The sequence below is a fragment of the Populus trichocarpa genome, chromosome 14, assembly GCF_000002775.5.
Source record: "Populus trichocarpa isolate Nisqually-1 chromosome 14, P.trichocarpa_v4.1, whole genome shotgun sequence".
Classification (NCBI taxonomy): Eukaryota; Viridiplantae; Streptophyta; class Magnoliopsida; order Malpighiales; family Salicaceae; genus Populus; species Populus trichocarpa.
In genome coordinates, this window is record NC_037298.2 from 10714732 (window position 1) to 10742051 (window position 27320).

Consider the following 27320-nt stretch of genomic DNA (forward strand, 5'->3'; position numbering starts at 1 on the left):
TTTTTACCATTTTGATTTTATGTTTTTAAAAGTGCTTTGCGTTGATAGATAGTTTATTGATATTATAAGGATGTTTATTAGGTGTTTTCAAATGAAAATAGGTTGGAAAAATAAATTATTGAGTCGAAAAAACCCTAACTAGATATGATTGGAAACTAAGCAAGTAGATAATGTGCATTGTCTACTTTTATTTTATTTTTTTTAAATGGGCCAGGCATTGGGCCACATAGACCCAACCACCTAGCCTTTGTATATTTGATTATACTTTTTTTTTTCTAATTAAATTTTATGAAAATAAATAAATTCAAAATATCATTTTCAAGAATAAGATTATAGTTGTTTTTTATAAAATTAACAAGCACTTTTTTTTACAACCCTTTGTGACTTGTATATATTTTTTTTCTTAAATTTTGATTTTGGGATTTTTTGCGCAATTGTTTTTTATTATCACATGATCGCAAAAAAAAACATAGTCAAAATGTTTTTGATGTATTATTTTTATATTTTTGTAATACATTCGAGACCTAATAATGAAACCATCGATTATTGTTTTATTAGATTTTTCTTTTACGACCCTAATAATTTTTTGCTTCATAAAATAACATTTTAATAAATACTTTTCCAAAAAAGAAATTGAATTAATAAAATAAATAGGTTTTAATTAAAAGGATGTTGTTTTTATTATTATTTTGAATCCCTTATAGCCTATTAGATATTTATTTTAATGGCCTTCGGATTTTATTAAATGAAGTATATTGCTTAAAAAGCTATGTTTTTTTGTTGAAAAAAATAGATTAGTAAAAAAATGAATTATATTAGAAAAATATTTATTTTAATAAAATTTAAATTATTTTATTTTTTTATAAAAAAATCATTACATATAATGACTTAAAAAAAATATAAATTGTTTTATATGGCACGAGATTTAATATATTAATCTGTATTTATTTCTCAGTTTTCCAATTTAATTTTTAATATTTAGTTATATATAAATTATTTTTTAAATTAATTAATTAAATGCATGTATTAAATTCTTACACGTAACAATTTTTCTTTAAACTAAAAAAGCTCAAATTATAAAATAAATTTTGAGCCGAGGCGAGCAAATTTGGCCGGTGAATTACTATATAACAATTTAACTTCATACAATGTCGTGCTTCAAAAATTCCAGATGTCAAGTCCAAGAACGTTCTGATTATTGTCTGAAAAATCAAAATCACTCCCTCTTCTTGCAACAACATATTGACCCCACCTTAATATTTTCTTTGGAGGGCAGCCAGGCTTTCTCAGTGTTCCATTTATCTTTTCTGTGATGTAAATTCTCCATGCACCATTTTTATCAAATTCCTACAATACCCATGTCGGTTTTGTAGCATAATGTTCCACATCAAATTCATGGTTAATATATTTTAGTTATAGTTTTGTTTTGTAAACTAATTTTTATTTAAAAAGTATTAAATTAATGTTTTTTAATATTTTTTATAGTGTTAAATCAAAAATTAAAACATCTGAAGATGGGCAGATCTGATATCTCTCATTGGACAAAGAAACAGGTACACACATATCTATGCATTTATATAATCTTCAATCAGAGCAAACTAAAGAGTTCTTTATTCGTTCATTGATTGAATGGGATGAATGTATCATATATTCCTTGCTTAATGTTCAAGATTTGCAATCTTATTAAATCACTTTTTTCTTAATTATCAGGTTGTGGATTTCAAACCAAGCATAAATATAGATTTGGGTGGTTTAGCATGAAGCTGAAATTGGTTGGAGGTGACTCTGCAGGTGTTGTGACATGACAGCTTATTATGGAAGTCTTTCTTCTACCGCCCCATACGCTCAAAATGCCTTAAAGATTCATGGCTGTGAAGCTTAATCAAAGACTTCATAAATATTTTAACTATTTTTTTGTACTTAATTCTAGCTTGACAGTAAGTACAGGAAATTATCAGGGACGGAGGCTAAAGTGGATTCATCTGTTTTTTTGCAGATGTGTACAGAGAATGGGGCAGGGCCAACAAGAGATGAGCTGGACTTTGAGTTCTTGGGGAATAGAACTGGAGAACCCTATTTGATTCAAACAAATATATACAAGAATGGTACTGGTAACCGTGAAAGGAGGCACATGCTTTGGTTCGACCCTACCGAGGAGTTCCACACCTATTCCATTCTCTGGAACAATCTACAGATAGTGTAAGTCCTTCGATTCTATGCTACAGCTAGATCAAGGCACCTGATGATTCAAGTTTTCATGCTGCAATCTTGCACAAAAGCAAAAGCAAAAAAGAAAATGGCAAAAACAGTAGATTAAAGGGCTGGTTGCGTCCCGGTGTGTTTGGTAACGTAGATGTTTTTCCATTGAAAATGCATATTACAATTATGTTTTTATATTAACACATTAAAAAACACTTAAAAACATCAATTTAATATCTCTGAGACGAAAAGCAATAGCTACTGCAGGAAGAGATAAACATTGTGGGAACAGTCAATAAATAAGCCTCAGAGATTTGCTTGCAACTTGGGTTCGATGGACAGTGACACTGACTTGGATTTTTCATACGCTAAGCAGGTTTTTTGTTGATAAAGTAGAGCAATAAGGGTGCCCAAGAACAATGGAGAACCAAATAATTTCTTCCCCAATGAGAAGCCCATGTACCTATTTTCAAGTATCTGGAACGCCGATGATTGGGCTACTAGAGGAGGGCTAGAGAAGACAGACTGGAAAAAGGCCCCATTTGTGTCCTCTTACAAGGACTTCACTGTTGAAGCTTGTCAATGGGAAGATCCATACCCTGCCTGTGTATCAACAACGACTAAATACTGGTGGGATCAATACGATGCTTGGCATCTCTCAGATGAACAGAAAATGGACTGTGCCTGGGTCCAAAGAAACCTTGTGATCTATGATTATTGCAAAGACACTGAAAGATTCCCAGCGCTGCCAGTGGAGTGCAAATTGAGCCCATGGGATTGATGGGCAAGTGATGAGTTAATTGTTATTCTTCAGCATCATATATTTTTTCTATTTCCTTTTTGTCTTTTTCTTGGTTACCATTTTGAGATGGGTATAAATCACAATGTATTTTTCTGCCAGCTATTCTATTTCACTATTGCACATCTATTTAATTTATTCAATTATTTATATTCAATTCAAATATAAATTCCTGTACTTTGTCCATCCTGTAAAGTGTTTTTCTCTATCTTCTTAAACTCCAATAAAAATATAATCAATGAAAAACACTTCGTAGAATAACAGTTTTATTTTTATTTTGGGTAAAATATATTTTTTAAAAGTTATAAGATTTTAAAAATATTTTGTTATATATGTTGATTATATTAAATTTCACCTATATATATTTTGTTTTGAATTATTTATTTAGTTATTATTTTTTCAATTTTGTCTCTTAAAATTTGATTTAACTTGATTTTTATATTATCTTGGGTTCTTATTTTTTTTTATTGTTATTTGTTTTTCTTCTATCCTTTTCTTAATTGAATTTTTTTTATCTTGTTATTGGTTTCTATTCTTTTGATATTTACTCGTCTTTTAATTTTTTTTTCTGTCAGATTTGGTCCTTATTTTTTTATGACTATTTTTTTATTTTAGATAATTTATGAAATTAGAATTTTTTTTAATTTCATCCTCCAAATTTTTCATCAATTAATTTTGATCCCTATTCTTTAATAAACTTGAAAAATATTTAAAAATATTAATAAGTTATTTTCTAACTTATTTTTCATGGCATAGCTAAATACTATAAAATATTTTCCAACTTATTTTTCATGGTATTGTCAAATATAAAAAAATAATCTACTTTTTAAAAATTTACTTTCCATGAAAAATATTTTTTTAAAAAAAAAAACACTTTCCGATAGATAAATTAGGCAAGTAGAAGGATTTACAGTATATCGTTTTTTGGCAACCCACTAATAGTTCTTGTATCTTGATTTTCTATTTTTCTATTTTATTTTTAAAAAGTGTTCAATATTATTTCAATGTAAAGCCACTTAGACGAAAAGGGTACAATGTAAGAATAAATAGCATAATAAAGTAGTTGACGTAAAATAAATAAAAATAATATATCCTTCTTTTAATTAAAAAAAAAAATCATTCTCATTTGTTATTTTTATTCTCACCTTCCACTATGAAAATAAAATTAGATTTAATTTTTATTTTCATTTCGATTTTGTTCTTTTAACCAAATAGGCTCTAAGTTTTATCAATTTCTAAAAGAAACATTCTTGGACTAACCGACTATGAATTTGGCTTAATCATCAAAACATGAGGGCTACCTCAATCGTTTGGTGGTGAGATTTATACAGTATGCAGTCGTGCCTACACAATTATTCTTAAAAATGATGCAACTTACAAGTCCTTTTTCAATTCTCTCAAAAGAGAAAAGGAATACTATATTTTTTTTTATATAGTTGACGATTATATTATTTGATGGCCTATCAAAACATACCTTCTAGATTTTTTAAATTGTTTTTTCAAATTTTTTTCAAGTTATTATACTATCTACATTGGTCGGCGCTTCATTTGACCATTCGCTAATGATCATCCGGTGGCTTCTCTCTATATATATACATATAAAATTGGAAAAAATATTGCTTAAATATATAATTTAGGCCGCCTCTGTAAGCTTTAAACTTGTAGATATGGGGGGATCATGAGTTTGACTTTTATGTTTTCCAATCTCCGTTTCTTAAAATCTTTTTAATTCCATTATTGATTTTTGAAAGACCCAGTTTTTTGTTTAACTATATAAAAACAAAACAACTCAAGTAAACCATCTGAAGAAATTCCCGTCAGTTTGGAATTGTTCAAGTCGTAAATATATAGTTATCTTCCATGAAATTGATGTGCTAGGATTTTCCAAAATGTTGGAGAGCATACATAGTCAAATAGAATTTTATATGGTTTCAAGGGTGATTTATTTGACGAGGACATAAATTATTTAATTTAAACAAATAATGACCAAGAACAGAATATGAAGAATTAATTAGCACTGGTCATCGACACATATATGTGATCCTTTCACACCACATAACCTTCAATTTCATGCTATAAATACTACCTCTCCTCCTCTTGTTTCAGCATCACAAAAACATCTTCCAAATCAACAAAATCTCTCCCCCCCTTCTCAGTCTTTTAGAATCCTAAGTTAAAATGGGTGTCATCACTTTGGAAAACGAGTTTGCTGTTGCTGTCGCCCCGGCCAAGCTTTTCAAGGCATACTGCCTTGAGACCGACACTCTTTTGCCTAAAATTCTACCAGAGCACATTAAGAGCTCTGAGATAATTGAAGGAAATGGAGGGCCTGGAGCCATCAGGAAGATCACTTTTGCTGAAGGTTAGTATATTATATGTTGCAATTACTTTTAATTATATTAACTATATTGAAATCAGCATAACACTCGCTATATCTACCGCACAAAGAAGTAACAAATTGATTTTGCACTTGCAGGAAAACATCTCAGTTATGCCAAGCAGAAGATTGAGGCAATTGACGAAGAGAACTTGACCTACAGCTTCAGCTTGATTGAAGCCAATGTTTGGAAGGATGCAGTTGAAAAGGTGACTTACGAGCACAAGTTCGTGGCAACTCCTGAGGGAGGTTCCATTTGCAAGAGAACCAGCACATATTACATCAAGGGTGATGCAGAGATCAACAAAGACCAAATCAAGGACGTGTATGGCAAAAAGACCGCAGGCTTGTTCAAGGCTGTTGAAGCCTACTTCTTGGCAAATCCAGATGCCTAAATATGAAAATTCCCATGTGTGTGTGTGTGGCCTTTTTCTTGGTTGTCTTTGGCAGTGTGGTTATTGCCTTTTCTTCTTCCTTTGGGTAAATTTTCCATCCTTGTTACTGGCAAAAAAAAATTGAGAGTACAGAAGTATATCTTCTATTACTTTAATAGTATTTGATTATGTGGTCATTTGGTTAATTGTATTGAAGCAGTTCTTTTCAATAGTTGATGTTATTGGTATTGTTTTCAAAATACATAATAAAAATCACCATGTCATCAAGTGTTTACTTTGAATCGATGTATCGAAGGTTTTCTTTATACATAATCTGTTTTCTTAAAGAGCACTTGAATTTATGGACCTTTCCCTCCTTCCTCCTTTTTTTTTTTTCATCAAATGATAATATATTGAAGAGCAAAAACATTTGCCATGCTGGTTATGCACACATAAACTATCCTTTTGGAAAGATTTTATATTTGTAAAATCCAACGAATAGAATGTATGCACGAAAGAAAATAATTTATATGACCAAGGGGTGGTTAAATGATTTTCTTATTCAAACTTCACTTTCTCTTTTATTTTTTTTATGTTATTTTCACATCAATAATAATAATAATAATAATAATAATAATTATTATTATTATTATTATTATTATTATTATTCTTTTTTAATAAAAAAAAATAATAATCTTTACACTTCCTCTCTAAGTTGGTGCATAAATATCACATATGCCTAACTTGTTTAAAGTTGAGAATAATTAGCAGGCTTAACCTATTGGTTAGCCAACCCTTTTTATATATATGTGTAGGGCAATATACAATAGTAATGGTGGAGGTTACAACACAGGAGTATAACTACAATATTTCCTATACAGTATGCCTACAATATTTCCTATATAGATGCATTAATATGCCCCCTCAAATTGAGGGTGAAGGATCAGCCCGAAACTTGAAATGAAAAGTTGTAAAAAAAGTAGTAGGAAGTGGCTTAGTAAAGACATCTGCAAGTTTATCCTGAAAGGAAATAAAATGAATCTGGATCTCCTTCTTCACAACTCTATCCCAGACAAAACATGAGGGCTACCTCAATCATTTGCTGGTGAGATTTCAAGTCAGAATTTGGCTTCATGAGTAACCGACTACATCTGATCCGATCCATTGACTTGGATTACTGAGATTTTGGATGGTGAGATAATACACACACACACACACTTCAGTTGCATGTCTAAACTTAGAGTCACAATATTGTTAAGGTTACTGATAAGAAAAATCCTATTCAAGAAGTTTTTCAGATAAAACTTCCTTATGATCTGCAGTCAATCCTGCATAATATGGTGCTATAATTCCTTAAGAATATCTGTTATGATTATGTACAACTATAAACTAAATTAGCTCCACATTTATCTTCTTCTTTTACTCTTTTATAATGTACTCCTATATATAAATACAAACTAATGTACAATGTTTAAGTTGATCAGATAAGAATCATACAAAAACATTTTTCTCCTAACTTGGCATCAGAGTCATTATAGCTCACAGATACCTTTTCTTTGATTCTGCTTCCACATAATGTCTTCTTTATTACCTTTACATGATATCAACAACCCTCTCAATCTTTCTCATACCTCACCTCTATCATCCTTTAAACTTGATGGATCAAATTATCTAATCTGCTAGTCCCAATTTCTATCATTTCTAAACAGTAATGATCTTCTAGTGTTCGTTGAAGGTTTTGAACTTGTCACTGGGAAAACCAATGCTGATAATTCACCCAATCCCTCTTATACAACATGGTATTATATTATCATCTCTTAGTCTAAATTTTGTTAGAATAGTGTATGGTTTAACCACATCCAAACAAGTCTAGACTACTCTTAAGACTAGATTTTCTAATCAGTCACAATCTCATAATCCGTGTTTGGATTTGTCTTTTATGTTGTGATCCGGTCTTATGATCATTATCACAAGTTTTAAAGGTTGAGTCAGGTTGGGTTCGGTCATTTTTATTTTTTTAATTTTAATTTCATCTATCATCATTAGATTCGTTGGTAATTTGTATTTTTTTTTTTTTTGCCTTTTCTTTCTATAAAGTTATTATAATATCATGTTCTAAGTTATGGATTCAGCAAGTTTACTGGGTTTGACTTGGTCTTTTTTTTCATTGCTTTTTAAGTTTTTTTTAATCTCGAGTCAATGACCAGAATCTTAAATATTTTTTTAAAAATGTTTGCGTCATCTTGATATTTTTTTCTACAATGAAAAACAAATAAATAGACTTGTGGTATAGCGCTGGACACCTATCTAGTAATAATCTAAAAATTAATAATATGATAATCTAAAACTGATAATATTACATGAAGTGTTAGTGAAAATGATACACTCATATGCGAAAACATACAAATACATTTTGATCTTAAATAGACAAGAAATTTAACCATAGTCTTATTATTACAATTTGATCCTTTGGTTTTAAAAATATACAAGCACATCAATATTTACTTAAATTGAAAATGGGACATCACTAATTCTATTATAAAATAGGACATTAAGAACATATTATTATAATTCTTTTTATTATTTTCCATATAAAATAAATGAGATCATAAATGGATGGTAAATTGTCATTTTTAAAATATTAATATTTAAAAAAAATATTATAAAAAATGGATGAAACAATTAATTGAGAATTTTCAAAAACTTTATAACACAACAAAATTATTAGGCATTTAATTGATATTCGGGATATAATTTGAAAACTAATTTAAGTTAAATCTTTTATTTATTTATTTATTATGCAGTCGTGCCTGCACAATTATTCTTAAAAATGATGCAACTTATAAGTCCCTTTTCAATTCCCTCAAAAGAGAAAAGGAATATTATATATGTTATTATTTGATGGCCTATTAAAACATACCTTCAAAATCGTTCAGCAGCCGTTCTTCATAGCAGAGATCTTCATCTTCTTCCTCTGTTACTTCTCATCTATTATATCCACCAGCAGTCGTCCTTCTTAGCAGAGATCTTCATCTTCTTCCTCTGTTACCTCATATCTGCAATATCTGGAGGTCCTCTTCCTCCTTAAAACCAAACTGCAACCTCTTCTCCCTTGCAACATGGACAATCAAGAACTTCAACAATCTGTTGTTGCTGCATCAGCACTACAGTCTTCTTTCTCGCCTGTGGCGCAATCAGTTATCTATGGCGTATCCACTACTGCTGCCATCATACCTATTCCTATCACACACCAGGTAGTCTCTTTAAAACTCTCCAACACCAACTTTTTGTATTGGAGGATACAGATGAAACCGTTTCTTTTAGGCCAAAACGTGTATTCCTTTGTTGATGGCACATCATTATATCGTCCTTCACATCTGGCATCTGCTGCGACATATGCACTTTCTGTCAACTTTGCATATTTTTCATGGAAGTAGCAAGATCACTTAATCATGAGTGCCCTCCTATCTTCTCTCTCGGTGGAAGTTTTGCACTTAGTTGTGGATTCTAACACCTCCCATGACATTTGGACAACGCTGGAAACAACTCCTGCCTCTCTTTCAAATTCTCGAATTATGCAACTTCACAGCTCATTCCAAGATTTACAACAGGCTGATGATTCTGCTAGCATTTACTTGTAGAAGGCAAAGACCTTGTTTGATGAACTTGCTGCAGCTAGCAGACCAATCTCCTTGGCCAAATTCAACTTGTATGTGTTTCGAAGGTTACGCAGTGAGTTTAAGGATCTTGTCATTAGCTTGTCCACTAAGGATGTTACCATCTCCTATACTGATCTTCATAGCAGTCTTCTTACACGTGAGTTTCTTCACAAAGCCTCTCTCCAACCATCTGTAACATCTCCTCTGTTACCAACTCCAACGCAGCAGTCAGCTGTGTTCTTTGTGCAACATCAATCTGGCTTTAGTACTAGCAAACAAGGTTGGTTTTGTGGGGGCTGGAGACCTAACAATCAACAATGTGGCCAACATGGAAACCAGTTCTCCTCTGGTTCTTCCTCACGGATAACAGGCAGCTTTAGGCAACAAGGAAATCATTTTGGTGGTTATAATCGCAATATAAAGTGTCAGCTGTGTTATGAATATAGGCATACTACCCAACAGTGTTCTCAATTGGCTACTCATCTTACGCAAGCAAATGGTAATCTCGCATTTAATAATGTATCTACCACTACTCCTATTACTTGGTTTCCTGATACAGGTGCAAATCATCAAGTCACGCCGGACCTTGTAAGTATGACGAGTTCAGAACATTACCTTGGAAATGATCATCTGCATATTGGTGATGGTAAGGGCCTTGTTATTTCAAATATTTCCCACTCTAAAATTCGTTCACCCAAATGCACGTTTACTTTATCTAATATTCTACATGTTCCTGCCATTAAAAAACCTCTGCTATCTGTTCAAAAATTTTATCTTGAGAATAACGTCTTTTTTGAATTTCATTCCTCTCTATTTTATGTTAAGGAGGAGTAGAGATGGTCTATATGTTTTGTCTGAGTCGTCCGCAACGTCGTTGCCTCAAGTTTTCTCATCTACTTGTCTCTCTACTTCCGCTGATGCCTGGCATCGTCGCCTTGGGCATCCCAATCCACGTATTCTACATTTTTTGGTGAAAAAAAAGTGTCATGTACATCAACTCAGTTTACTTTTAATTGTGTTGAGTGCCCTCTGGGCAAGTCGTCTCGTCTGACTCTAAAAACTACGGGTCATCAAACTCGAGCTCCTCTTAACTTGATTTTTAGTGATGTTTGGGGTTCATCTCCTATGTTGTCATCTGATGGTTTTTGCTATTTTGTTATTTTTTTGGATGCCCATACGAAGTTTATATGGTTTTATCCTTTGGTTGCTAAGTCTGATGTTTTTCAAATTTTTCATCAGTTTCAGGCGCTTGTGGAGCGCCAATTCTCCTTAAAATTTAACTTTGTTCAAACTGATTAGGGTGGTGAATATCGAAAACTAAATACATATTTTAAAATGATTGGTATTCATCATCGTGTGATCTGCCCGCACACTCATGAACAAAATGGCATGGTTTAACGTCGTCATAAACATATTGTTGAAACTGAGCTTACTCTTCTTGGGTAGTGCCACGCTTCCCTTAAATATTGGAGTTATGCTTTTGAAAGCTCTGTTCATTTGATTAATCGCATGCCAACTCCAGTTTTTAATCATAAGACACCTTTTGAATGTCTTCTAAAATCGATTCCTGATTGTGTGTTTCTTCGTACCTTTGTGTAAACCCCGGGGGAAAAAAATAAATAAAAGTGAAGAAATTCATGCATATGGTTAAATAAAAACAGGAATTCAGAAATTTTTGAATATAAATTTCCAAGTGAAATAATTCGAGACATTATAATAAACCCGATACTGTTGAGGGTTGGATTTAATTGAAGAGAATAATACACTTAAAGGAAAAGGGGGCCTAAATGCAAATAAGGGAAAATATAGAGTATAAGTACTCTCTCCTCAACAAAAATTTAGAGGAACCATAAGGAGAGAAAATAGGGAGTTTTATACCCATTCTTGCGAAATCAAGAGAGAAACACTAAAATTTCAACAACCCATCCAAGATTAAGGGTTTATAGATGGGATAAACACTTGAGAGCAAGGGATTTCTAAGAAATTGAACAAGAAGAAAAGAAAGGAGGGAGTTAAAAATCTTCAACTGGTTGAAGATCAAAATCTTAATTCGTACTGGGTAAGGTGTTCTAAACATGATCTTAAAAATTCATTTTAAATTCGATAATGAATTGATGTCTTGATATTGAATCATAGGTTAGGGTTCTTAGACATGAATTGGGGAAAAAGTACTTATTGTTAAGATTAAGTTAATTCATGTGTGTGGTATGTAGTTTATGAAAGTATTGTGTGAAGGGGAGGGGGAGACGAATCTGGACAGACTTGTCTCCTGACTTTCGGTGAGATTTCAGGTAGGAGGATGAGGGAATTAGGATTGGATTCCTTCATAGAAATTGTAGATTTGAATGATAGCTAACCAAGGAAACTGGTCTTCCTCAATTTAGAGATGTAGAACTCCAGTTATGGGTTATCAACCGAGACTGAGTTGTGACTGATTATGTAGGGCAGTAGGACTGATTAGTTGATGAGCAGTTTTGACTATCTTGGAGGCAGAACTGGGTTCTCCTTTCTTCAGAGAACTAGTAGTCTCGTGTCTTAACTTTCTAACGAGATCAATCTCACTTAAAATGGAGTTTTAAAACTTTAGATATAGTTAAAAATCTGATGAGCGTTCAGACAGTAACAGTTCAAATGTCTAGACATTAACAGTTGGACAGTAACAGTTCAAATGTCTGGACAATAACAGTTCAAATTTAGACAGTAACGGTTGGACAGTAACAATTCAATGTGTAGACAGTAACGGTTGGACAGTAACAATTCAATGTGTAGACAGTAACAGTTCAGTAACAGTTCAAAGTTAGACAGTAACAGTTCAATGTGTAGACAGTAACAGTTCAAATATCTAGACAGTAACAGTTCAAAGTTAGACAGTAACAGTTGGACAGTAACAGTTCAATGTGTAGACAGTAACAGTTCAAATGTCTAGACAGTAACAGTTCAATGTGCAGACAGTAACAGTTCAAATGTTTAAACAGTAACGATTAGACAGTAATAATTCAATGTGCAGACAGTAACAGTTCAAATATCTAGACAGTAAAAAATTATAATTTGCAATTCAAGCATTTGTGCAGGAGGATAAATAGGCAATACAAACAAAACATGTGAAAGTATGCCACATTCACCGACGTCACTACCGACGGATAAACTTCTATCGGTATCTTACAGAGAGTTGCAAAATATTTACTGTATTTTACCACATTCACCGACGTCACTACCGACGGATAAACGTCCATCAGTATCTTACAGAGAGTTGCAAAATATTTACTGCATTTGCCACAATCACTGACGGACATACCGACGTCATCACCGATGTACGTTGCAAATTCCAATGCGCGCAACTGTCAGAGTGCCAGGTCGGTCGGTCCGTTTACCGACGGACTCACCGACGAATTTTGCAATTCCAATGTGTGTGTGCTCTAACACCTCGATATCAACAGAATTGCCGATGGAAATTGAAAATTCTGGAGGGATTTCCACAAATTTTGGTGAGAAATTCAAAATATACCGACGGAAATTACCGACTAAATTTAATGCCACCGCCAAAAAAAATATTATTTTAAGTTCCGTCGGTAAAATTGCAGTATAAAACCGACCCCCCCTCTCATTCATCTTCTCTTCTCCTATGCTTCCTCAACAGTTTTGTTATTGTTTTGATTGATTTCAACATATTAAAAGGTATGATTCTCCTTTCTTTATCTATGTATTTGTTTACTTTTTTTATTTTACTTATGATTATTTTTGTTATGTTTTTTGTTTTGTGTATTGTTTGTAGATAAAATATTTAAATCAACACACTATTAAGGTAAATATTTTTCATTGCTAAAGTCTTTAGTTTTTTCTTTTTATTTGTTTAATTTATTTTATTGTTTGTATTGCCATAATAATTGGAAATTTTTTTAAATTTGAATTTTTATTGTTGAATTTACCTTTAAAATGTTAATTTAAATATAGAATTAAATTTAATTATTTTAACTCAATTTTATTCTATTATTGCTTGTTATGTTTTTTATTATTTCCATTAATTTTAATTGTCATTTATGTATTTCTATAGATGTTAGATGAAAATATATAGATGTTCAATTTATATAGATGTTAGGTTGTATATAAGATTTTGCAATGGAGTCAATTGGCTTGTGGATATTATCAATATTTGTAGGTATGAAAACTGTGTGTAGTCACTAATATAGGGGAAGTGCTGGCGAATGTTTTTTAAATAATTGAATTTAATTATGTAATTATTCGCATAAATTTGTGTAGATGTTAGTTTGAAAATTTAATTATTTTATTGTTTGTATTGTAATAATTATTTGAAAATTTTGTTGAATTCTAATTGTTATGGTTGAATTTACCATAGAAATGGTAATTGGAAATGAAGAATTAAATTTAATTATTTTAACTCAATTTTATTCTATTATTGCTTGTTATGTTTTTTATTATTTCCATTAATTTTAATTGTCATTTATGTATTTATATAGATGTTAGTTGAAAATATATAGATGTTAAATTTCTATAAATGTTAGGTTGTATATAAGATTTTCCAATGGAGTCAATTGGTTTGTGGTTATTGTAAATATTTGCAGGTTTGAAAACTGTGGGTAGTCTCTAGTATAGAGGAGGTGCTGCCGAATGTTTTTTAAATAATCAAATTTAATTATGTAATTATTCGTATAAATTTGTGTAGATGCATAGAATGAAATCAACAGCACGTCATCAGCAGACGGTTGTAACTAGTTCTTCTAGCAGCGAGGATGACTTATCCTTAGGTGCTGATCACGAAGAGGCATCTACGCCAACTTGTTAACAACTAATTAATATTTTATTAATTTTATTTAATTTCAGGTTCACAAACATTGAGGTTGCCTGGACAATAACATCGGCGTTTAAATCATCGATGGAGATTCCATTGTTTCAATGGAGTCAGGTTTCCAAACTTCCTGAGTGGAGACCTAATATCGATCCATGGTTTCGACGATTTCAGGTAAGTGTTAACTTCTAATTTCTAGCTTATTTTTAATAATTATTTTTATAATTTTATATCTTGTACTATTTTTATTTTAAATGAATTATTTATACACATCACAAATTTGAGTGGGATAGAGCGAACAACAATGTTGTGTGGAGGGAATGGGAGAATCACGCGGCAACTAGGTAACATCGAAAATAATATAATTTTTTATTTTATAATTTTATGTTCTAAATTCTAATTTGTTACTATGGAAGTAGGTTGCGTGATTTTTGATATGACACAAAAAAAAAAAAGCAAAAAGATATGCGAGAGATAACGGTCTAGAACGCTGGAATGAGGTGGTGGTTTGGTGGGAATTCAAACCACCATTCATCTCGGGGGATATATGGACGCAATATATTGAGCACGTGACGTCTGAGCAGTTCGCACAACGCTCACAGTCCGGTGCCGCCAATCAGAATCAACAAATTCATGGTTCGGTTACCACGCACACCGACGACTCCTTTCTGTTCAGTGCACTTGCGAAGCGGATGGTAAGATTAATTTAAATGAAATATATCGTTAATTAATTTGTTGTTGCTTATAAATATATTTAACTTGCAACCTTTTTTTTCCTTACAGACTTCGTCTCTTGGACGTGTGTCGAGCCCAATGGAGCTGTTTATAGAGACGTACGTGCGGAGTCAAGACCGTCAAAAAGGGGTGCAACAGTTCGTGGACAACCATGCTCAATACTTAGTGGTATGTTCGTTCAATAATTTTATTTCGTAAGTTATTATTTTCTTGAATTGAATATGATGGTTTTTTAAACAATTTTCAGGAGACCTATAATAACCGGTTGAGGGAGAGATATGGGGACGATCCTTCGACCCATCTGGATTTCGATCCGGATTTGTGGATGGAGGTAGGATTGTTTAGTGGACCCGATAAAAATCAGGTCTACAGGCTCTCCAACACTACGGCCGAAAACTTGCGGACAGCCTATAGTGTCTCAACCGTTGGGAGCTCTACATCAGTATCGAGCACCTAGTCTGAGGAATTCATGGCCTTGAAATAACAATATAAACGACTCTCGATGGATTATGATCAGCTCCGTCAAATGGTCATCGACATTAGATCAAGGATGGGTGATGATACATGTGCAGCCCCTTTTTGGCCGTACAGTCCCGGGAACAACCAGCCTCCTCCTTCTCCTCCTCCTCCTCCAACTCTGCCGTTATTCTAATTTAATTTTGTTTTTGAAACACATTAAATTTATAATGAATATTTGGATGAATATTATTTAACATTATTTTTATATTTTTAATGTTTAATACAATTTTATTTGGTTAATTAGTGTTTTTTTTACTATAAATCAATATAATATTTGAAAAAAAAATTATTTATTCTAAATAATTTTTTAAAAAAAAAATTAAATAAATGCCGACGGACTTGCAGATGGAATATGTCCGTCGGTATTAGACAAAGAGTTGAAAAAAATTTACAACCCATGCCACAATCACTGACGGCCCATCCGTTGGTGATTTACCGTTGACATTGCCGACAGCCTATATCCGTCGGTATTTTACAGAGAGTTCTGAAATATTTAAGGCCCATGCCACCGTCACCAACGGACTGGCCGTCAGTGATTTACCGTTGGAAATACAGATGGAATACGTCTGTCGATAAAGTTCTAACGCGAGAAATTTTTTATGGATGCGCTTTCCTCGTCTGTAAGACCGTCGGTGTTTGTTTTTTTTCTGACAAACATACCGATGGAAGTGGGAATTACCGACGATCAATATTCTGACAGACATATTCTGTCGATGAGACCGTCGGCAAAAATTTTACCGACGAATTGTGTGTTTTACACTGACATAATTATTCAATCGGTAAAACTGTTTAATGGTGGTGTAGTGTAATTCATTGATTGCCTAGGACTTTATGCCTATAAAAAGGCTTGTAATTAAGCATTATTAAGAAGTACAAAAGAGAGGGAGAGAATAGCTAAGAGAGGCAAATTTGGAAAAGGAGTTTGTGGCAGCCATAACAGGTCAAATGATCGACCACATGAAGCAAATCGGTCGATCGATTACATTAATAGTGACAATCCAAAATCTAGGTTTGACAAATCAAAAGTTAAATGCTATAATTATCAAAAAGTATGTCATTATGCTAGGGATTGTTGGAGTCCAACTAAAAAGTTTTAGAAGAATGCAAATCTAGTAATAGAAAAGAAAAGGGAAGCCACCCTATTACTAGTGCATGATGAGAGAATGCAAGACAAATAGAACATATGGTATCCAAACAATGAAGCTAATGTGTGGAGACAAAGACAGGTTCATGGAGCTTGATGAAGCAATTAGAGGTGATGTCACCTTTGCGAATCATTCAAAGGTTGCCATAAAAAAAATATACGATTTTGATTAAATTGAAAGATGTAAGTCATCAATTTATTCATGATTTTTATTATATACCAATAGGAAAAAGCAACATATTGAGCTTAGGACAACTGTTGGAGAAGGGGTATGAGATTAAGATGAAATATCGTACTTTGACATTACTACAAAAGGAGCTATGATTGCAAAGGTAGTTATGATAAAAAAAAATTATAATGTTCTTGTTAAACATGGAGACAAATGTGTCTAAATGCCTAAATGCATGTGTGAAGGATGAGACTTGAATTTAGCATATGAGACTTGGGCATGTAAACTTTGATAGTTTGAAGATGATGGCATAAAAGGAGATGTTGAAGGGTCTACCATCCATTATACTCTAAATTAGTTGTGTGAAGGATGTTAAGTGGGCAAGCAATTCCCTAAGATTTTTCTGAAGAAGTCTACATAAAGAGCAAGTCAACCCCAACAAGAAATACATATTGATGTTTGTGGTCCTATCAAACCATTTTTTTGGTAAAAAATTGTATTTTTTACTTTTTATTAATGATTATAGTATGAAAAACTTGGGTATACTTATTAAAAGAAAAGTCTAATTGTAATTTTAATGAGTTTTATGAAGATCATGATATAAAGAGACTCCTAACGGTGCCTATATTCCCACAACAAAATAACATGGTGGAGAGAAAGAATAGAAGCATCCTCAACATGATAAGAAGCATGCTCAAAACCAAGAAGATGCCTAAATAGTTTTGGGCCAAAGTTGTAGATTGTGCTATTTACTTGTCAAATAGGTGTCTCATTAAAGGCTTGAATGACATGACTACATAAGAAGCATGAAAATGATCAAGTAAGGACCAAACTAGATGATAAGAGCAAAAAAATAATCTTTGTGAGTTATGATCAAATAGATTACAAAAAGCAAAGTTAATAATGTCATGCTTATGACCTTGGTCATGAGTTGGGTGGGTTATCCCAGTTAGAGCCAAGTCAATTCAAAATGTCACTATTTCAATATTTGTTTCTATAAAAAAAATGTTAAGCCGACATCTTTTAAGAAAAAACTTAAAAGTCAAACTGAGTTTTAACTAGGTCGATCCAGTTGTGAGTTCACCTACTAGATCAACCGGGTTATACCAGGTCAACTCCCACATGGATTACTTTAAAACTCGGTCCATACTAAAGCTCGGTCAATGGAACACTATTATCATAACCTAATTTTTATCCCCTTTAAAAAATAATTTTCATCATAATATTTAGTAGATAAAATTCGATAGATTTTCAAGAAAAAGACAATTGTTGAAAATTAATCACAATACAAAACAAAATCATAAAAATGAAAGAAAAAAAGAAAAAAATAATTAAAGATAAAATCAAACAAATAATGAATTTTCAAAAAGCATGGACTAGGTTATAGCAATTACAAAAGGTTAGGGATAATTTTGAGAAATAATAATGGATTTGATTGAAAGAAAATTGAATAAAAAAGTTGAAATTGATCAAATTTGCATGAATTGAAAGACGTAGGACCAAGATGAAAGATATGGAAAAGTTTGAAGGTCTTCTTAATTTAAACAGTGACTTAATTGAAGAAATTTTGATATTTAATATCAATTTAACTAAAAATAAAAGAATTAAATGATCAAGAACTAAAATGTTGAAGATACCTTAATAGTAGTTTGAATGCCACAATAACACTCCCAAGTTGTAAAATCAGTTTTGGTTTTGAAAAATAAAACAACAAAAATCAATCATAAAACATGAAATATCCTCAAAATGAGCCATTCTTGTTATGAAAACCATAAAAAAGATGTGTTTTAAGTTGTGTTGTTTGTCTTTAACCAAGCTTGGTCATTAAGAGTTAATAATGAACATATCTTAGTATGTTTTTATTGATGCAATAATTAATAAATAAAGTGCATTACATTTCATACTAAACCAAATAATTCTTTTGGAAGCAACTTATGATTTTTTCATGGTGGAAGTTGACCTATTCTAAGCATGAAATATTGTTGTTATTATGCATGAGAAAATATGGTACGGAAAGTTTCTCTTCGTTATTGGAACAAGGTTGGATATAATATATTGTGTGTAAAGCTGCTTTTGAATCCTAAATATGTCAATTTTCTAGGTTTCCAACCCATTGTTTTGGTTAGAAAGCATGTGTCATTTGGTTTGGAGACTATGGCAACTTATGGTTATCATAATCTAGATTTTGTTTTTTATTCTTTTGATACCATGTTTAACTTTGGAGATTTATAGTTCACCTTTCTAGGGTTTTTTTAGTTATAGTGCACGCTCTATTTGCTTAATTCATTAGGATTTATGCTAAATATACTTGATTATAATAAACATGAGGAATTATGGACTAGATGCATGTTTTGGTTATTTAAATGATGCAAGCTTGAAACCTTTTCTTACAGGGTTAGGTTTGTTTATCTAGGGTTTGTTGATTAGGAAAGAATTAGCTTTACTAAGATTGTGTGCTTTATGGTAATCTTAGATTAAATTTTTTGTTTTAAAAGAAAAAAATCAACAAAATCATCTATTTTTAAGGATTAACGTATGTCAAATTTATCGAAGAGTCTCTTATTCATAGGGACTAACATTATTTTTTAAAATAAATCATGAGTAAACTTAGAAATATATCTAGGTAATTAATAGCATGTATAGAATAAATTTATGAGAAAAAACATAGTAAAGATAACTTTTTTTTCATTTGAAAGGATGTTATAAGGGTGACATTGATCTTCTCTTTAAGCATAACTAACTTTGTAACTGAATCTTTGAGACCGGTCTTAATTTTAAAATTTTTAGTTTTCTTTATTTATATCATGTATTTATCGTGGTATAGATCCCATGAAAACATACAACATTACTTTATATAACATTACATGTGATGGAATCAGATACTAGAGCAGGCATAAAAGAAAGTAAAAATAACCATCATGACATTCCATTCTACTTATTTGTCCATTGCATTGAGAAATAACATAATATTAATGGGTAGAGATAACATATATAGTAGTGGAAATATATATAGTTTGCAATATCATGGAGGTGATATGCAATATCTAAGTCCTTTCAGGCATATATAATTAATTAAGGCAAGGCTAGCAACATAAGACAGCTAAATATCCATTAGAATTTTAATGGAGTCTTGATGACCAGAGGTTTGAACCCATGTTGGATACTTGCTTGCCAAACTTTGTCAATGTCAGCCATGGTAGAACCGCATTCATGCTCGTCCCATCCTTCCAAGGCATGCACTATTCCAGCCACACGCCATGCGCTCATCACTCTTCTTGGCAGCCAATTCTTTCATCAAGTATTTTGCAATACAAATTAATTATCTTTCCTAAAATAAGAAAATAATGCAAATAGTACTTTAAATTTCAGCAATATTTGACTAATTAATTACCTCGCAAGAGTCCACATTTTCAAGAGATGCAGGGGCTGCCATTGCTGGTATGCTATGATAGAAGCAATCCTTGCGCAATTTCTTTGGGGGAAATTGCGAGAAGGGAATAAATAATGTTCCTTCTGCTGCTTTCTTTTGGTCCTCTTCTGTCAATCCATCCCCAACTAACCATGTCTACACAACAAAGTTTATTATGAAATTAGAAATGTCAATATATATATATACTACTTAAATAATTTAAGTTGTAATTTATTTTATTTTTGACAAAAAAAAAATTGATTTCTAATTCCTTGGTAGCTAAAGAAAGCATATATGTAGGTATAGCATACCTTTATTGAATAACTCTTTGAAAGAATCATATTGTTCTGATCAGATGTGATGCCGAAGGATTTTTTAAGCTTCTGGTAATCATCCTCACATGGAACAACTACCTAAAAAATCAGTGAAAATTATCGTAATAATTAGGAATTAGAAATTAAAACATGGCCATAAATTAAATTTGCCTATACAATCAATTTGAATAAATTACTGTCAAATTGAAGCAAGTGACAAACTGTGCCTATTTGCCTAGTAGACAACAACAGTACCTGGATTCCCCTCCGGCAGAGATTTAAAGCAACAGCATAGGCAACCTTAGAGAGATTGCCTCTATGAAGCACGTGTGTTGTTCCTTTAGGTATGCTATTCAGCACTGCAGCAACGGCTAGACTGCTTCCATCCACCACCTTCGTTTTGAGCCTGGGATGCCTTTGCACATAAAGTTCACCATACCTATTAAGCTCCTCTCCCTGCATAATTTAATTATGTTTGAACATGATGAAGATACAAATAACAAACATTTGATTGCCAAATGTCATTAGTTTTATCTGTTGATCTATGATGTATCGTATCCATGAAATATGGGAAATTGAAAAGAAAAAAAAACCTATAAACTCAACTACGTTGCATCTAGTAATGGCCGTTCTTAAGTAACCGGCCACCACCGTTTTTTTTTTTTCTAGAATGCATTATATTTTAGCCGTGAAGTGCTTGCCTGATTCAAGAGACCGAGACTTAACACTTTAACACCTTTTTCCTCAGCTTCAAGTACAGCTTCTTCAATCAAGGTATTTATGGATACTTTTTGCCATCGCAAGTTGTACTGCCAAAAATTAGATAAGCAAATTAAGGAGAACATATTAAACTGAACGCCCTTGATTAATCTGAGTTTGTGGCAGATAATGGCAGATAAAATACGATAATGACAAAGAAATATCCTTCTTAATTACTTGAATATTGTATTTTGGTAAGGTCCACGTCTGTAATCTGAGTTTGCGGAAGCGATTCCTCTCGACAACAAAAGTGCGTCCATAAATCCAAGTTAACATCATAGTCCACAAGGTCACCGGCCACATTAACCATAGATACCATTTCGATTCTTGAGGGGTGGAAGCCAAGCAGGCAAGTCCTAGCCGTAAATGATAGATGGAATCTGGTGTGGTAAGATGAGTTAGATGCACTACATCAGGGGCTTCCTCGAGTCTCTTGAGCGAATCTTCATAGAGGGTAACAGAAGACGTGTCCATTGTGCCATAGATGTAATCATAGATGGGCATGAATAGTGAGTAATTGGTTCTGAATTGAGTGTGGTGAAGAGAGTGGTACCTGCAGCCATATCAAGTGTTTATTAGTTCATCATGGAGGGAGTAACTACTTCTAAACTGGCTTTGGTGAAGAGAGTTGGAACTTGCAGCTGCATCAAATGTTAAATCATGCATTCGCGCTTATCAGATATTGTTTTGAACACTGATTAATAGACAACGCAATAATGCACTGTGAGTGAAAATATAGTGGAAAAGGTGAAACGTAAGCGTCAAAGCTATTAAATTATAGTATAAAATCACAAAACGATACTATGGAATTATAATTAACAGAGTATTTTCCATAGACGACTGTATATTCTTTTCATCTTCTTTTTATGTAAAATTTGGTGAATCATTTTCCTGCTTTTTGTTCATAAGTTTGGAAGAAATCCCATTAATAAAACGAAGAGGATACTGGTGAGAATTAATGATTGAAAATGCAAAAAATCAACTGAGATACATCTAGACTTACGATGGGGTGTACATGAGGTACTTGAGAGGGGGGAAAATGATGAAGAGCCATCTGGGAATGAGTTCAAAGTTGCAGTGACCCATGTTGTTCATCAAGTCGATGTAAGTGACATAACCAGCAAAGGATGTTAAAGAGGCTGTCCCCGTCACAATAGTCGTTATCAAAGGTATTGCGAATAGCATGGAGTAGGATATGTGCTCGGCGAATGGATGAATCACAGCTGCGATGCAGATTTCCAGAAAGAAAATGTCAAATAATTACACTTACTGTATATCATCATCATGTATTGCTAATATTAATGGAGAATGGTATACGTGCCCCTCAATCACACACAACATTTTTCTTCCGTTATTATAAAAATACTCGAATGTAAATGTTTTGATAGCTCTGTTAAAAATAAAATATAAAAAAAATCTAAGTATAATTAAAATAAACTAATAAAATATATTTAATTAATTAAAAAAATTACTATAAAAAATTTAAAAAATAATTATTAAAACTAGCAGATTTAAAAAAAAACAAAAATAATAAAATTATAAAATAAATTTCATCAAATTCTTAATAAACATCTCAAAACAAAATAAAAATATATTTTTAATTTAAAATATTGATACCAGTTATCTTATTTGGTTTAATGAAAAATGATTAATCAATACTCTGTTTCAATTTTTTCATAAAAAAATTTTATTTATAATTTGTATCGACTGAGCGGTAGGGAGTGAAAATGTAGCAAATCATACTGATAACTTCATATTTTATTTCTTTTTCACGTAGGCATGTACATACCATAAAATCAACACAAAGTCAAAGGAATTCAAAAGTAAAGCAAAGAATAACAAATATATTTACGGTGAGAAGGACCCATCTCATTAAAAAATATTACAACTCCAGATCACATTTAATTATCAAATAAAAAAAATGTTTTGCAGGGGCCCGGGCCCCTGCTTGCCACCCCTTCATTCCGTCCGCCCCTGCGTAAAACCTTCTATGAAGATCAATTAAACTAAGTTTATCAACGATCACACAAGATTATTAATAATTCAAATGCACACCATATACAAATGTGTGTCATTCTTCTTGAGAAGTACTTAAGATATTAATTATTCACTTTGAAATTCTTAAATAACTTGTAAACCTCCAACACCATATATAAATGGGGGCCGGGGGGTGTTTGGAGGGAGACTTACAAGTAATGGGCTCTGTGACAATGGAGGAATGGTGATGGGAATGATAGCGAGAGTAGAGATAGTGGTGATGAAGAAGTCGATGAAGCCAATAATACAGAAATTCCACCGGACCGGTATGAATCAGAGCTGTTAAAATTACACCATCTAACCTCCACATGGGGAGATAGCTAGCTCCTGGAATTATTTTGCTACTAACGTAGAATAAAATTCCATTGAACAATATTTGGTCATCCCTGCAGATATCCAACCAGAAAATCCAAGTATCAAAAAACTCACAAGCACTAGAGTGGAAATTAATGCATGAAATTATTGAAAAACTATATATATATATATATTTGATTATACAAATATATACCAGTTGCGTTCTCTATCAACTTGGTCAAATTCAATGCCTTTGTCAATAATCCTGTTATTTCCTTTGGCTGTTCTGTAACGGGACAGGCTGATCCATAACTGGTTGTGAAGCACTCTCCACAACAGAATTGGGAAAATGAGAAAGCTTGAGAGATCTTTTTCATCTTTAACCATGAAGGCGTAGATGTTGTGAATGACACAAGGAGCCAATATTACATGCTGCAATATTTAAACACACAAACAAAACAAAGATATATAGTTAATATATATTATTGTTTTTGGGTTATGATATATTAACGTTGTTTGCACGAAAACGAGTTACTCTACGTGTGTTATCAGACAACGAGAAGAAAAGGAGCGAGAGAGAGAGAGATGGGAGGGATTTCCATAAGACCTTAAAGCTTCCAAGAGGTTTCCATGGCCAGTCTGTGAGAATTCCAGGCCGAGAAGCCATCACTTCACTGCTACTAATCTTTGTTTCCTCACTTGTAATGAAGACGTGCCTGTGTATATATAGACGATGAGTAATGTTAGTGCTGAGTAAATTATAAATTAATCCTTTTAATTTTGGAAAATAAATGAATTAGTCCTCTTCTTAAAAAAAACTATTTTTAGTTTTTTTTATCTATTTTATGTTATTTTCTAAATTAGTTTTTTAATAAAAAAATAAATAAATAGATATTATGGAAAGATTGATGAGAAAAGTAGATATTTTTTAAATAAATTAATATGAAATTAAGCATGATTAACAATGATAAGTGATTAAATAATTAAAAAAGAGAGAGATTACTTAATTTGTTTCTTCAAAATATAGGGAATAATTTATAATTTACTTAGTTAGAGCCGGAAGGGGTTTTTTTGTTTTTTTGTTTTTAATGTGTAAGGCTTCGATTGTGTACCTTGTCCAACAACTACCTTGATGAATGAGAAGGTGCCATCTAGTAAAAAAAAGCTTTATTGTAATGCACAACTGTACAATTATATTTTGCACGGTTCTCCTACAGCAAAATAGATTGGTCAACTATATTTGTAAAACCACGCATGTTCCAATTTATAGGTTCATTGGTACAAGTTCCTCAATTGAAAGCTTGGGTTTTTTTTTTCACTTCAATCATGAATTATACTATATTTTAAAAGATATGAAAAAAATATTATATATTTATTGTGAATATAAACTCATTGAACTATAGATCACACTGAAAACATAGAGTATTTATATTATGGACGACACTGTAACGCTTTTTCTGTTTTCTGTGTCAAAAACTGTTGAGTCTAGCTTGACAGACAGACTCAAATCGCTCTCAAAAGGTGCCAGGTATAACTTGGAAGCCAGATCTAAATCGCTCTCAAAATGTGTTGGATCTAGCTTCACAGCCGACGGAGATGATAGAAAGAGAGGGTCTATCACAAATAAATCAATAATTTAGACCAAAATATATTAATACATGGGGTTCACAATCAAGCCACGAAAATAAAAATTAATTCATATTATTATGTTGCACGTACAGGTAATAAAACTATGCTAACATATTATTGGGTCATGCTAGTAGCAGGACCTAAAAGGATAGTGTTAGGCCCTATTGCCCAGCGAGATTCAGTGGTGTTGGGTCTTGTTGCCAGCAGAACCTAATAGCATTGATCGAGTCTGTTTTCATTCAAAATTCAGGTCTCAAATTGACTTGGAATAAACCAGTCGACCCGCAAGGTCAACCCGAAACTCGAGTAACCCGGCAAAAACCTGGTAGAGACCTTTTTTTTTTGTAAATATGTTTTTTCTTCTATCCAGGGACCTTTTTTTCATATTTTTTAGTTGGTTACTAACTCATTTCAAAATTCACTATATAAATATAGAAAAATATTTTATTTTTTCAATGTAAGATTTGAAGCCCTTTAGATAATACACTCTATGTTCAACCAGAAAAAAGTTATATTTTTTCAATGTGGAAACATAATTAATTTTATATTGATTAAATGTTTTTTTGAATATTGATTTTTTCATAAGGTTTTTCATATATGCAGCCTTACATTGTTTTTTTTTAATTATTGTTCAATAAATTTTATGTGTTATGTGCAGCCTTGCATTTTTTATCTATAATTATTATTCAATAAATTTTATGTATGTGTCAGTTTCTATTACAAATTTTATATGTTTTTATATTACAAATTCCTTTTGATAGAGGAATTTATTAAACATGGTTGCTAGATCCAAGTTGTTTGGGTTTGACATGCTTACCAGACTCATCTTGGTTGGGCCTAGCATCTGGCATGTTTGTCAGACTCTAGTAACGTGGATTTGGCTTGCTTGCTAGACATAACTAATATTTTTATATATTTTTTTTATTTTTTTTAGTTTTTGAAAAAATAATTTATTATTTGTGTATATTTTTTCAAATAAATTTTTGGATTATGTTTATGTAGGTATGATTCATTTGTGATTTTTTCTTAATTTTATATAGATTAAATGTTTTTTTTAATATTTATTTTTTTATAAGATTTTTCACATATGCATTCTTGCATTGTTATTTTTAAATTATTGGTCAATAATTTTTATTTGTTATGTTCAGCCTTGCATTGTTTATATATATATATATATATATATATATATATATATATATATATATATATATATATATATATATTGTTCAATAAATTTTATGTATGTGTTGGTTTCTATTACAAATTTTATGTCTTTTTATATTACATATTCATTTTGATAGAAGAATTTATGAAACATGATTACTAGACCCAACTTGGTTGGGTCGGGCGTCTGGTTCGCTTGCCAGGCCCAACCAATGTGGGTCTAGCATGCTTGCCAGCGTCTAGCATTGTTGTCAGATTCAAGCGCCTTGGGTCTAGCATAGTTTCTAGACCCATGTCGCTTAGGTCTGGCATGTTTACCAGACCCAAGGCATTTGAGTTTGGCATGCTTGTCAGACCCACTCTTTGAGGTTTATCTTAGGCAACACATTCATCTCGCAGCCCTACCCAAACGATTCTAAGTAAATCTCTTGCCTTTTTTTCTTTTACTTTTGAACTAAAAAAAAAGTAAATTTTTTGCCCAGGGCAAAGAATGGGGTGAAGGAAGTTTCGAGACATGATTTTTTTTTTCTCTTATTCTTTTCGGCTCCACAATATAGACATTGGGTTATTTTAGGATAAATATTATATATACCACTAATAATTTTATATCCAAATTATTTTTATATCAATCTCATCATTAAGCTATGCTACAAATTATAGTTGTAACATTAAAACTTTCTATATAATTGTAAAAAATTTTATTTGGTCCCTAATTCTTTGATAACTCTTAATTTCTCGATTATAGTCTATAATTCTTGAATGATTCTTCAATTTAGTCTCAAATTTCATACAACTCGAGCCTAATTGAGGCTCAACCACGAAGAAAGATGGGAAGAGAAATGAATGAGACAAATTGTCATACCAGGTTAGCTCATTGTGCTCATGTCATGACCCGAGCTGTGAATTTAATAGGTTAATCCGGATTGACCAGGATC

General features: G+C 32.0%; 2 protein-coding genes and 1 pseudogene across 3 annotated transcripts in view; 2 read left to right on the top strand and 1 right to left on the bottom strand.

Moving 5' to 3' along the window:
* The window catches only part of LOC18105332 (very-long-chain aldehyde decarbonylase CER1), a 73157-nt gene extending 48806 nt beyond the window's left edge, over nucleotides 1-24351 (bottom strand). The window contains exons 1-10 of one of the 2 annotated variants that reach the window (XM_006375465.3): nucleotides 24200-24351; nucleotides 23807-24024; nucleotides 23452-23684; nucleotides 22265-22484; nucleotides 21439-21814; nucleotides 21204-21311; nucleotides 20758-20958; nucleotides 20500-20601; nucleotides 20171-20344; nucleotides 19684-20067 (exon numbers count right to left, since the gene is read on the bottom strand). In XM_006375465.3, the coding sequence (XP_006375527.1) occupies nucleotides 19891-20067; nucleotides 20171-20344; nucleotides 20500-20601; nucleotides 20758-20958; nucleotides 21204-21311; nucleotides 21439-21814; nucleotides 22265-22484; nucleotides 23452-23684; nucleotides 23807-24024; nucleotides 24200-24259 (1869 nt within the window). In that variant the 5' untranslated portion in view covers nucleotides 24260-24351 and the 3' untranslated portion in view covers nucleotides 19684-19890. Of the gene's footprint in view, nucleotides 1-19683; nucleotides 20068-20170; nucleotides 20345-20499; nucleotides 20602-20757; nucleotides 20959-21203; nucleotides 21312-21438; nucleotides 21815-22264; nucleotides 22485-23451; nucleotides 23685-23806; nucleotides 24025-24199 lie in introns of those variants that run through there. The other variant, XM_052447234.1, reaches the window with a different exon arrangement.
* On the top strand, nucleotides 1487-3081 carry LOC18105330 (probable xyloglucan endotransglucosylase/hydrolase protein 8; annotated as a pseudogene).
* On the top strand, nucleotides 5106-6051 carry LOC18105331 (major allergen Pru ar 1). Its single transcript, XM_006375464.3, has 2 exons — nucleotides 5106-5360; nucleotides 5475-6051. Exons 1-2 carry the CDS (start codon nucleotides 5177-5179, stop codon nucleotides 5768-5770), a joined length of 480 nt encoding a protein of 159 aa, XP_006375526.3. The 5' UTR covers nucleotides 5106-5176; the 3' UTR covers nucleotides 5771-6051.
* Nucleotides 24352-27320: the final 2969 nt, after the last annotated feature.

Excerpts from the sequence above, each read along its gene's own strand:
- LOC18105331 (XM_006375464.3), top strand. The coding sequence starts at position 5,177 with ATGGGTGTCATCACTTTGGAAAACGAGTTTGCTGTTGCTGTCGCCCCG. Across the intron at positions 5,361-5,474 it reads GAAGATCACTTTTGCTGAAG|GAAAACATCTCAGTTATGCC; the intron begins GTTAGTATATTA and ends TTGCACTTGCAG.